The sequence below is a fragment of the Parasteatoda tepidariorum genome, chromosome 12 (genome assembly GCF_982258835.1).
Source record: "Parasteatoda tepidariorum strain Cologne lab strain chromosome 12, Ptep-v5.0, whole genome shotgun sequence".
NCBI lineage: Eukaryota > Metazoa > Arthropoda > Arachnida > Araneae > Theridiidae > Parasteatoda > Parasteatoda tepidariorum.
This window is the reverse complement of record NC_141766.1, coordinates 33,191,087-33,204,710: the sequence shown is the minus strand read 5'-3', so window position 1 is coordinate 33,204,710 and position 13,624 is coordinate 33,191,087. Positions and strand designations below refer to the sequence as shown.

At 27.0% G+C, this 13,624-nt stretch overlaps 1 protein-coding gene across 6 annotated transcripts in view; it reads left to right on the top strand.

Moving 5' to 3' along the window:
- Positions 1–12,923, top strand: part of LOC107440918 (uncharacterized) — a 153,519-nt gene extending 140,596 nt beyond the window's left edge. For 4 of the 6 annotated variants that reach the window (XM_043041013.3, XM_043041016.3, XM_043041017.3 and 1 more), the window contains 7 exons: positions 1,860–2,036; positions 4,880–4,984; positions 6,259–6,330; positions 7,683–7,725; positions 9,121–9,227; positions 11,203–11,385; positions 12,640–12,923. In XM_043041013.3, coding sequence (XP_042896947.2) covers positions 1,860–2,036; positions 4,880–4,984; positions 6,259–6,330; positions 7,683–7,725; positions 9,121–9,227; positions 11,203–11,385; positions 12,640–12,720 — 768 coding nt within the window. In that variant the 3' untranslated portion in view covers positions 12,721–12,923. The remainder of the gene's footprint in view (positions 1–1,859; positions 2,037–4,879; positions 4,985–6,258; positions 6,331–7,682; positions 7,726–9,120; positions 9,228–11,202; positions 11,386–12,639) is intronic. The other 2 variants (XM_043041014.3, XM_071188024.2) reach the window with 1 other exon arrangement.
- The last annotated feature ends 701 nt before the right edge of the window (positions 12,924–13,624 follow it).

Here is a 13,624-nt window from a genome sequence, read left to right as displayed (position 1 = left end):
TTACCTTGGAAGGATCAGTGTTGGAATAAACTACTTGCTATTTTCATTTTAAGATCGTTTAAGCCACTTTCGAACTTAAAAATAATTTTAAAAGAATTTTCCTGAATTTGGAATTGAAAATTGTTATAAAAATATTTAGATCATAAATGTGCTCCTTTTTTAGAAATATATTTCAATTTACAAATATGGTGATTATTTCAATTCTGGGTAACAAAAGTTTCAGTTGATACCTTGGAAGGATGAGTGTTGAAATAAACTACTTGTAATTTTCATTTGAAGATCGTTTAAGCCACTTTCGATCTTAAAAATAATTTTAAAAATATTCTCTTGAATTTGGAATTGGAAATTATTATAAAAATATTTAGATCATAAATGTGTTCTTTTCTTAAATATATTTCAATTTACAAACATGTCGACTATTTCAATTCTGGGTAACAAACGTGTCGATTGTTACCTTAGAAGGATCAATGTTGAAATAAACTACTTGCTATTTTCATTTGAAGATCGTTTAAGCTACTTTCGATCTTAAAAATGATTTTAAAAGCATTCTCTTGAATTTGGAATCGAAAATTATTATAAAAATATTTAGATAATAAATGTGCTTGTTTTTTCAATATATTTCAATTTACTAACATGTCGATTATTTCAATTCTGTGTAACAAAAATTTCAATTGTTACCTTGGAAGGATTTGTATTGAAATAAACTACTTGCTATTTTCATTTGAAGATCGTTTAAGTCACTTTCGATCATAAAAATAATTTTAAAAACATTCTCTTGAATTTGGAATTGAAAATTAGTATAAAAATGCTTAGAACATAAATGTGCTCTTTTTTTTAAATATATTTCAATTTACAAACATGTCGATTATTTCAATTCTGGGTAACAAACGTGTCGATTGTTACCTTAGAAGGATCAATGTTGAAATAAACTACTTGCTATTTTCATATGAAGATCGTTTAAGCCACTTTCTATCTTAAAAATAGTTTTAAAAGCATTTTTTTGAATTTGGAATTTAAATTTAGAATTAAAATGTTTAGAACATAAATGTGCTCTTTTTTTTAAATATATTTCAATTTACAAATATGTCGATTCACTCTGGTAATTATTTCAATTCTGGGTAACAAAAGTTTCAATTGTTACCTTGGAAGAATCAGTGTTGGAATAAAATACATGCTATTTTCGTTTTAAGATCGTTTAAGCCGCTTTCGAACTTAAAAATAGTTTTAAAGGCATTTTCTTGAATTTGGAATTTTATTTCAGTTCTGGGTAACAAAAGTTCCGATTGTTACCATAGAAGGATCAGTGTCAGAATAAACCAACCACTTGTTATTTTCATCTAAAGATCATTTCGGCTACTTTCAAAAATAATTTCAAATACATTTTAAAGAATTTTGAACTGAAAACTATCTTGAAAATGTGTGTAGAATTATATTTGGATCTTTAATGTGCTCTTTTTTGATATATTTTAATTTACATAGAGCCAGAAACACATTTAATTCCCATACAGCAAGATATGCGCTAAATTTTACAATCGTATTTTGGTAGCTTTAAACATATTTTTTCCTCACTATATGATTGCCAACATATAAATGATGTTATGGTTTAACGTGTTTAAAAATTTCTAACAATGTACCTGCTTTTAAATATTTTCTATTTCTACTAAATGTAATTTTTATCAATTGTTTGAATGGAAATTGTGTATTTTTTATGTTTAAATTATTTTATACTTATTCATGTGAGGAATTAATTATGTCTGCAATATTTTAAGTGTCTTTCAAGTCTGCTATGTTTAAGAAGTAATGTAAATTACCTCTAATGTAAATTACCTTTTCTTCATTAAATTATTATATTTTTATAGGATGATGAGCCTGATTATGTGGATGTAGAGGATATTTCAGTTCAATCTTTAAAAGGATATTCGAAAGTCCGACCGAATTCATATACATATGGCAGAGGTCTAATTAAGTCACCACTTCCAGGAAGTTATGCGAGTAAAAAACTGGCTAATCTTCAGAAAGATGATAGAATTCAACAGGTAAAATCAGGTTAATTTTTAATATTTAAGAAGCATTGTATTACATTGTAGCTGTTGTATTACATTGTAGCTGTTAAACATTATTTCAAACATGTCTCAAAATTATTAATTGAAATAACTCCACCAAGCTGGCTTAATAAAAATATATTTCTAGAAAATATTCATTTAAGCAATACAAGAATAATCTCAGAAAACAGCACTGAGAAAAAATTCTTGTAAAATTACCGTATTATATGGCAGAAAAAAACTATAATTCTGGTTAATAAAGCGAAATATACGATAAATATAATTTTTCCGTTCATATGGTAACACATAACCGAAAAAATTCTGATTTTCAAAATTATAGTTCTTATTACCACGCATTTAATAAAAAGTACATAACTGAAGCTAAATCGAATGGGTGGTTTTTTTATGTTCTGCTGTAAGGCACCATGATAAAATTATCAAATTTTATCACACACTGTAAAACCATATTTTATTCTTAATTTTACCTTCAGTAAAAATCCCTGATCTTTTGATGTCCTCATGCAGCCAGAAAGATTGTAAATTTTATCATATTCTGGTAGTTTTGATCATAGATTTTTTCTTAATGTGAAACGGTAAAATCTTTTTTTGCTTTAAAACTTTTCCAGCTTAAGTACTTTAGAAGCAAATAAAGTATACCTAAATATTTGATAGAGGAATATTATAAATCCAAATTCCCACTTTGCATTAAATATTAGTAATAAAACATTCATTATTGTACAGTGCAAAATAATAAATAAAAAAAAAACTGAATCCGCCGAAAAATGGTATGTTTATTGAAAGAAAGTATGTTTTGTGTCTAATTTCGTAACTTAAAATATCGAGCAAATTAATTTGCATATCTGTGAAGAACCATTAAGATTGAGCCCTATATCTGGAAAATCCGATCATTAGATCAGAAGTTATTGAGGGTTGCCGGTTTTTTATTTTACGCACTGTTCAAAATGCATAAAATTTTGGTGTTTGATATCGCAAAAAACTTAGATAATTAAGTATTTACTTAGAATGATTTTTAAAAATTTAAAACAAATAGGAATAATAAGAGGAATTATTAAGTAAACTTGATAAATTATATTATTAAATGATCGATAAAATAACTCATAATATAATTGATTGAGTATTATAATTCAGTTCTTATGTAATCCACCTGCAGCTCTTCACACAACTATTACTTTATTAAAATGAAGAACCAAATTTTAAATCTGTTTTATTAGAACAAATCTTACAATTTAATTAAAAACACCTCACTTCTTTTTTAGTAATACTATTTTCAAAATACCATGTGAAGATTCATTTAACTTTATATAATTTCTTCACGAAAAACCCGCTGATACTGATACAGGACAAACACGATCGTATTTGACCTTGTAGAAATTTTTTGTCTCATTGGTATCGAAAACAGATCACTTAGGATATAGAACTCTGGGATCTCAGATCACTTTATAGATGTGCATTAGTTTTACGATTGTATCCCGAAATAGCTTAGGACGGTTGGACTTGACCATTATCTAAATGACAGCAAGTTGATCTATGATACCAGTTTTAGAAAGCTTTTGCATCCTGCATTTAGAGTGCAAATGAATCCCCCCCTCCCCTTATGGGACAGGGAATTCAATGAAATTTTCAATGGGGAAGCTACAGGTTTGAATTATTTGGCTCAGGTAATGTGTTTTGAAACAAGTTTTATAGATTGAGGAACGTTAATGCAGTGTATGAAGATTTCGTTATCTGTGCTCTGTAACACTATTTGACAATAATTGGCACTTGAATTGGCTTTTGGAGGAAATTTAGCGCCAAATGTAATCACGAAGGCTGTTCAACGTAGTCAGCGAGAATAATAAGTACAGCCAAGATAAGACTTTAATGGCATCTCGAGCACGTTTAGAATTTTTTTTATATTTCTAGAACATATAATGAATCAATGGTAAAAATAATAAAAATCGCTACTGAAAGTATTCAAGGAAATGAATTATTATCATATTCTACTTGTTAAAAGATCTTAAAAATATATTGCTTTCTTTTGCGATGCTTTAAGATAATGGGATTTGGAAAAAAATTGCTGAAAAAATAATTTGTGAATTCAAAGTGTACTTCCTGACACTGTTTGAAAAAATTTGAAACAGAAATTAGTTTTGGGATGAGTTTTTTGTTATAAATGTAATTATCAAATTCATTTTAGATAGCTTTGAAAATACTGTGAAAATTATTAATAATGCCTAGATATAATTTAAGATTGAAAGGTAAATAATAGTTGCGTTACTAATGCTCTGTAAAAAAATTTTTTTGTCAAATAAGATAAAATGTACTGTCATTCAGGATAACGGTATTTTTACTGTAAAATTCATTTATTTTGGAACATGTTACGGGCAAAATAAATCTGATATACCGCAATTTTTATAATAATTACTGTAAAATCACTGACTCTTTTTAATTAAATAAATATTACTGTAAAAATTACGGTATAATATTTTACAGTACAAATAGATTTTTCGGTAAAATGGATTTTACGAATAACGCATCCAAAGTGCCGGTACTTTATACCGTAATTTGATTCAGAATTTTTTACAGTGTGGTTGTATTTGCATTTAAATTATAATTGATATTTTCCTTTTTTTAAACTCTAAATAAGACCATAAATATGTCAGATGTTAAAGAATTTCAACTAGAACTTTGATTTTTTATAATATTTTAAGTAAAGTGTTTTTAAACAAGTTATAATTATTTTGAAACGTTTAAGCAAGAAAACATTAATCATTATTATTCTACACTTATTCTTAGAATATAACATATAATTTTAATTATGTATGTGGTTTTTACAGTCATCAGCGCCTAATTTACCCGATACATATGATAGTGCACGGCAAAATTTAGAAGACTGTATGATGCGAGCTATGGCAGCCATGAAAAATGATATACGAAAAAAAGTAATATAACCATTTTCATTCGTTTCATTGGAATATTAATCTATAGTTATAGTATACGGTATAGTTTGCTCTTTGCATCTTAGCTTTTCAAAGTAAATTTGGTGAGGTATATAAATTGTAATTTTAATTTAAATTTATATTTTTTTTTTAATATGTGTCGGTATGTACATACATATATCATATTTCTATACATATATCATATTTCCTTGCTATATTATTATTATTTAATTTCTCTTTAATATTTTCGTTATTATATTTGTGAAAAAAAAATGCCATCGTTTAGGCATGAAAAATAAGATTACAGACTAATTGGGAATTAATAACTACAGCTTTGAAGCGCAATAGTGACCAATTCAATAAAATAAATTAATTAAGCTGTAAAAAATAATTTTTTTTTTTGTAAGGCAATTTTTGTTAAAGTTGTCTTTTCTTGCAAGCTATTGTCTTTTGAGCTCTGTGGTTTCATTTCAGTGATTTTAAAGGTCGATATTACGATTAATTTTTGTAATAGCAGAGAAGTGATGTTACAAACAACAGTAAAGCTTGAAAATATATTAGTAAAGCTTGACAATTTCCGTATATATTGATATATTTTAAAGCGCTCCTGTGAAAAATAACTATTTGCATAATATAAAACCAAAAAATAATGTAATTCAATTAGAACCAACAAAATCTACTGGGTGTTCTAAATTAAATTGATGGTTATCAAAAACTATTTACAAGAAAACAGCAAAGGCTAAAAAAAAGGAGTATTTATGGTTTTAGTTCAAAAAGTTTCAGACAGATGGTGCTATACCTCCATCCTTCTGTTTTTTATTGTTGTGCTTTGATGCATTTATATTTCGTTCTCCTACAATGACAGGCGATTGCGATTGATGGCGGACATTTCGAAGATAGAAGAATTTAATTATTCATAGAAAAAAGTGGTTTGATTTTCAGTGTTATTACATTTCTGTGCATTTATATTATATTTTCAGTGGTATTACTAATTACAGCGCCATCTGTTGAAACAATTTTATACTAATAATAGAAACTTTCTTCAGAAAAAAATTATAACCTGACTTCTAAATTTACTTCAGGATTCATTTTTTTAAATACGGTTTTCCCGCTGTAAATTTTTAAAAACCGTCTGTCTAATTTAGCACATTCTGTAGTTATCTTATTTATTCTGGAGTTATTACTCGTCAAGGGAATAAAGATAAGTTTCATTTTCTCAATTGTTGTTGAGATAACTATCAGTTAAATTTTAGCTGTTGCTTTTTTGTTTTAATTAGAAACTAAAAAAGGAACAGACTGACACTCGCATGAAAGCACTACTTTCTTCTAACACAAAATCTTCTAATCAGGTAAAATTACAAAAGCTTTTCTTGCTTTGCATGCTAGCATGTCACAAACTATTTCTTGCTGATAAAAACTCACATATTTCACTTATTTTTAAAATAATTTTTTTTATATTGCTTTGAAATTCTTGAAACTTTTTCTTGCTTATAATACTCAAACAAGTCTGTTGCTTACAAAATCATAAAAATTCCTCTTGCTTACAAGTTGAATATTTTCTTGTTGACATTTTGTGATACTTTTCTATTGCTTACAAATCACAAAATCTTTTCTTGTTCTCAAAATTTTAATATTTCTGCTTGCATACAAAGTCACTAAACCTCATAACATAAAGTATCCGTAAGGGACATATTGCTACTAAAATATAAGAAAATATGTATGTAACATTTGAAGCATTTTCAATTCACAAAAATTTAAAAAAGAGTGCTAGTAATGTTTTAAGTTATTGCCTAAACTGTAAAAATGTCAACTATTTTTACAACCACAATTAAGTTCCTTCATATAAATTTTCAAAAATTATCGTTAACATCGTATTTGAAATTATTTATTTTATAATTCATTGCGATTTGTACCTATTATTCTACGTGACGAAAATAATATGATTTGTGAAATACATTAACAGTAATTTTCAAGTAGAATAGTACTCTACTATTCTACGTGAAAATTGCTGTTAATGTATTTCACAAAAACGCCTCTTTTTGTAAATAAGTAAAGATGCACTTTATGTTTTTTTAAAAAAAAAAAACAGAATCAATCACAAATGTTAATAGTTAACGATGTACAAGTGTGTTGCAATAATACTCAGAGAAAAAAAATCTGGCAAAACTACCGTAATTGAATGGTAGTGGCAATTTTGGTTATTTACCCATAATTCTGGTAACAAAACCAAAATATACGGTATTTAAACCAAATATTTGATAATTTTTCTATCCTATTTATATCTAAATTATATCTATTAATAATTTTCCTATGATTTAAATTCTGGTCTTCTAAATTGCAGCTTTTATTGTCCCATATTTAGGGAAAATAAATGTCTTTCATGCCATGCTCAAGGGTATCATGATAAAAGTACTAAATTTTACCATATTTACCAAATTTTATCACAGTTAAAAAAACCACATTTTATTGTTAATTTTACCAAAACTTATTACCAAACCGCTTCGGTAAAACTTACCACGCTTTGTGGTTTTTCTATAGAGCCATAAATATGATAAATTTTTCCGCATTTATGGCTCTATAGAAACATTTGAATGTTTTAAAAAGGAAGCTTTACATGTTTTTTTTCGTGTCTGTTGTGCTGATTTTGTAGTTATATAAATTAAAGAAATAGGAAAAATCTAACCTTGGAAATATTTAACAGGTTCCTAATGAACAAACAGCTGCTGAAGAAAATGATTATGACGGTAAGTTGATGTTTATTGCTTTACACAAACAAAAGTTATTTAGTACTCTTACTAAATATTTTATTTTTATAACTTTAAAAGTTTAAATAAGCATATTCCTTTTAAATTATTAAATAGTTAAGGGGAAGTAAAAATAATAAAATTTTCGAAATAATATACAGAATACAAATGTACAGTTTTATACCAGAAGTACAAATGCATAGTTTTAACTATTCTTTGAAATTTTGTTTTTGCCTTCTTTTGTACATATCATTAAATATCTTATAAAAAATAAGGAGGAAAAATTTATATTTTTGGGAGTCACAAATTATTTTTAAGGAAAAGAAATTTTTCTTTCAAAGCACGGTAAATGCGATAATAGAAAAAAAAAAAAATTTGATAATTCAATGAATCAATTTAAAGATAAAATTTTAATTGATTCATCTGTTTTTTTAATAATTTAACACGACCACTTATTTTTTGTTTTGAAGTTTGTAAAATCTGAAAGGTCTTTTTAAAAATTTTTCAAGCGTAAATAATAATAATAAAAAAAAAATTCATAAATTCAAGCACTCTCTTTGTGTTAAATATGCAACGTAAAGTGGAGCACAAATGAAAATTTTGTTTTAATAGATTAAAGTTTCCATAACAGATAACCTGTTTCCCCATTTTTTACTTCAAGAAAAAAGAATAAAAATAGGGAAGCAAAAAACTAATTTTGATCTTAAACTAAAAACCCAAAGACCCAAATTTGATCTTAAGCTAAATATTCTTCCATATAATGTTCAATCCATATAATATTAAATGCCTAAAAATAATCTACGATAATTTTTAGACATTTAAGCATAAATGAAAAATCTACGATAATTTCACGATATTTAAACGAAAAATAAAAATCAGTCAAATTTGCATTTGGAAATTTAAATTAAATCGAATAGTTTTTAAAAGGAGTGAAGAAATTATTTAACGCTTATAGGATAGAAAGTACTTATTTTACTTAAAACAATTAGCATGTTGTAGTACATTTCTTTCAGCATGTTTTAACACGAAAACAATGAATGCTTAAACCAATATTACGGCGTTTAAATGTAAATAAATCATAGTTCTATTTTGCATTTGATCATGCATTAACATTTTTAAAAATTATTTTTCTTAAAGTGAAGCATTCCTTTTATATTTATAGGATAGAAATTAGACATTTAACTTAAATCAATTAGCATGTTCTATTACATATCTTTTTAAGTATATTTAATTTATTTTTTAAAAATATTTTTTATACATTTCGTGCTTGTTATATTACATTAAATTTCTATTGAAAAACAGTATGTATTTATCAAGTGTCCAAATTGTGTAGGCGTAGGTTAAAAACATTTGCAAGTAAACAATATTTGAAATCAAATATTTCTTAATTTCCAGAGATACTTCCACGTCCAATGAATTTTCGTGTCGTTCAACAAGTTGGTTCTGACACTCTTCTTGTTGGTTGGGATTATGTCAATCCGTCTATTTTAGAAGGTTTTGAAGTTAGTGTATTTTTTTATTGTTTATATTTTTATGGTAGTATTTATCTTTTTTATATTATTATTTTACAATATTTTATATTATTTAATATTATTTTTATTCCAGTTATCATTATTTTTTTATCATTTTTAAGAGTCAGCAACAAAATTACAATGTATATAACTAATTTTTGTAAATTATCCATAACATGCTGTTCTCATAAGTTGAAAGAGAATAATCCAAATTTGATTTAGTTTTAATTCTTTTAAACTACATGAATAAAGTTTTCATTGCGGGAAGGATTTTTTGAATAAAATTAATTTATTGATTGAAAACGATTTTTTTTTCAATCTTGAAGAAAAAAAAGATTAGAAAATTAGCTTGAAATAAAAGTGAAATAAAATAAATTAAGTTTTTGTTGGTTACTCATAACCAGTTAACCTAATTAAAATATTTCTACGTTTAACGAAGACTATATTTTTGTGAAAATTTGGGCAAAATGTGATAAAAATGTAGTTATTGATACAGAAAACAAGAGAAACATAGCTTTGAGTAAATTGCTTTTAAAGTTTTGTGATCATTGGTCCTTATAAATATATAAAATTTTACAATTATCTGTAATCAAGTCTATAAGTCTATATTTTTTCTAACTAAGGGGATATTTTTAACAAAGCGATTTTGCTGCATTGTCTCGCAAGTAAGGACGGAGAATCGTAAATATTTACGTCATAATATATTTCAATTATGTGTCGATGCCTAAGGTATAATTGTACAAAATGTGAGTAGATTAAAATAGTTTTATCCACTCTTATTTGAAACTTCCATAAAAATTCCAAACTCTGATTGCTTCTGTCGAGAAATTAGCCAGAATCACATCTTAGAATCAAATTTAAAGATTCTAAATGGTTGAAAAATAATTAATTATGCAAGGGAATTTTTTTTTTCTGTTGCGTAAGATTCTTGAATAAATCTTAGATATTTTCACATCACTGATTTCAAATTCTTCGGTTTCGTCCTCCACTTTATATATTTTTAAAAAATTACAGTTTTGGTCTATTTTTTGCCAAAATGTACCAGTTTAAAAACGTTATATATACCATTATATATACCAGGAGGTGACATAAATGTTGTGACAGACTTTTAGGGAAGTTAGAGCATGTCATTAGAAATAAAAGTGCATAAGAAACTATGTCTGGAAATTTCGTCATATGCCGCTAAGGGAGATTCCGTACTATGAACTGTTTTTTTTGTGTTTTTCTGAATAGATCATAGTAGGAAAGCTCACTATGCAACGTACAATAACATTTCCCTTCATGGTTTCCTATGCAATTTTTATCCTGATGATCTACTATAACTTAATCAACGAGTTTGTCGAAATATTTACGTGATACCCTTTTATATACAACGCTTCAAAACTTGTACATTTTGACAAAAAATAGACCAAAAATGTCATTAATAATGTGTGGCTTTAGGGCAAAACCGATTTCAGATTTGAAACTCTCACATCCGAATCAGGTTAGATCAACTGTTTGTATAAATGCAACAAAAATTATTCTCCTATGTTATTTAACAGTAATAAATGTTATGTTTAGTGTTTGCTGTTTAAAAAAAATTAAACGCGTAGCAGCAACGCTTAACTTTGAATAAACATTAGTGTTGGAATTACCGTGCAAGTGTATACTGGTCAAAGATTTTAACTTAGCAAACAAAAAAAACAAGAAACATGTGGGGAAGACAATACCGGTTATTGTTCCCACACTTTTCCAGTTTTCCCAATACTGGTTTTTATCCTAAACTATCCTTATCAGATAAAAAATATCGAAAAAATATTTAAACATCGACGAATAAATTAATATTAATCAGATCAATCATTTATTTCCAAATTTTACCATAGCGACTATGTGATTGTTAACATTCAAGGGTGAAAATTAACAATCACTAATTCGATCTTTCACATTTATACTGAAACTGAAGTACTAAAATTAAACTTTTATTTAGGTTTATTTAAATGGTCAATTACTGGAATCTGTGTACGCTCCAGATAGAACAAAGGCTCTGATTAGTGGACTTGATTTGAAGCATCCAATACATCTGAGCATCTATGCTTTTTCAAAGTATGGACAAATGTCTGAACCAGCAGCTTTTGAGCTTTTACCAGCAAAAGGAAGAAATAGTTATCAAGTTAGTATATAGATCTGAATATATCTAAAAATAACTTAAAAAAAACCCAGTTAGGAATGCAAAAATATGTTTTGTTTGAACTTACTTGCTTCAAAAAAAAAAAAAAAAAAAAAAAAAAATCTGGAATGTGTGCAGCGTTAATACACAATAGTTTTTACCAAGGATGAAGATTCGTCGAGTGCGCATAACTTATACTATGGCATTCTACGTAAAAGAGAGGGTTTTCAAACTGAAATTACAAAAAAAGGTTGGTGAGAAACAGGAGTGAGAAGACAGTTTCGTCAAATATTTTCAAGTTCGCATTTCGTCAAAAATAATGTGGTTTCACGACGGAATCAGTATTTTTTACCACAAAAATCAGTATTTTATTTTTGGAAGAGGGTTGATTTTTAGAAAGAAAACTAATCATCACATAATTGATTCTTCAAAAAGTCTTTTATACAAGACTATAGGACATAATTTAACCCCTTAACGATCTGTTAATTTTTAAAAAAACGGTCATAAAAGTGCCTATTTTTTTATACCTGAAAATTGATTAGTGCTGACATTTAGTTTAAAATAAATTATTTACAATTACCTTAAAAATATCCTGGTACTGCCATCTGGTGTGTAGAATGAGAAATAAAATGTTTTCCCGGCAGAAGAAATGAGTTCGTTTTATTCTTATTGGCACGTTACTACTGAACACTCCAGCCCGGAAATATCACGGGAGCGAGAAATAGAGGGCGAAACCTCACCCCGTCATTTTCACGGGAGCGAGAAGGAAGGGTTTAAGAATTTTTTTTTTCAGAACTTGTAAAATTAATCAACATAGTTTTCATTGACAAACATGAAACATACTTTGGTAACACACTTTATACATATATGATGAAGCTATTAATTTTATATTAACTTATTTATTAAATGAAGAAAAATGTGGTGACAAAAGCGACCATATTCTTAAGCATGCAAATTGAGCTGTGTCCATTTCCTTTAACTAGCATTTTTAGCTCTGTCCATTTTAGTAAGCATGCATTTTCACTTGTATCCATTTTCTTTAACACGCTTTTGAGCTATGTCCATTTTCTAAAACGCGCATTTTTATTTGCTTCCATTTTCTTAAACAAGCATTTTGAGCTGTCTCCATTTTTCTCCAAACACGCATTTCGAAATATGCACCGAAATATGTAATATGCCAGAAAGTGTATGCTCCTTATGTTTTGATTTTCAGAATAGCTTTTGGTAATGCAGAATATGAATTTTAATGTCTTGCAGGACGAAGTGGAAAATGACGAAGATGAAAACAGTGAAGAATCTTTGTATGATAAACACAGACCTTATTCGATGGACTGGTGATTTTGAAAAAGAAATGTTTCTGAAATTATTGCTTATTTTTAACTATTTTGCAGAGATCTCTTTTAATTTTTCATTGTTTCTGCCATGTTTCACAGATATCAAATGTGAAAATGTTGATTTGATGCAGTTAAGGATTGCATATCGCCATAGTTTTGTGTATTGTAGTACGGTCTTAGTAATGGAATAAATGATTTTGATATAAATGTTTTGTCTTTTTTGCTAATTTATATTTAGAACATTTTGATTAACTCGATTATGTGTCCTTTCGTTTGTGAGAATCAAATCTTGAAAACAAAATTTGGTACAACTGGTTCTTTAGTGGTCTAACAATACAATGTACAGACATAGCCTATTTACATGGCCTATAAAAACCGAGATTTTTTGCCAATTGAAATTTAACCTCCTAATGATTGATTTTCTCTTTTGATTTTTAGAATATATCTTTAAGCTAAAACAGATTTCGAAAAAAATTTACATTGAAATTTTTGAAACTTATGTATATTTTGCAAAATGCTAGCTATGTTTTGAACTAAAAGCTAAGGTCTAAGTAAGAATTTATTATTTTTATAATGTTTCATGTAAGAATGTTTGGTATTTTTTGTTCAAATATCAATACTGAACAATATATTTAGTTCTATTACACGGTATAGTTAAAATTTTCTAAAGAATTTAGTTCAAAACGCTGGTAATCATATTGATATCATGAATATTTTTAAAATTAGCCGACATACATAAGTGTAGACCCTGAAATTTCGTCTTTCTGAAAATAGAGTAATGAGTACTTGAAAAATTTATTTAAAATTTTTTTAACTGTATGAAGACTAATTTTTGCATTACTAGTATTAGACATATCAAACTTGAACTAGGCAACTTAGATTATGGTCCCGCTTCTTAAATTTTGCTT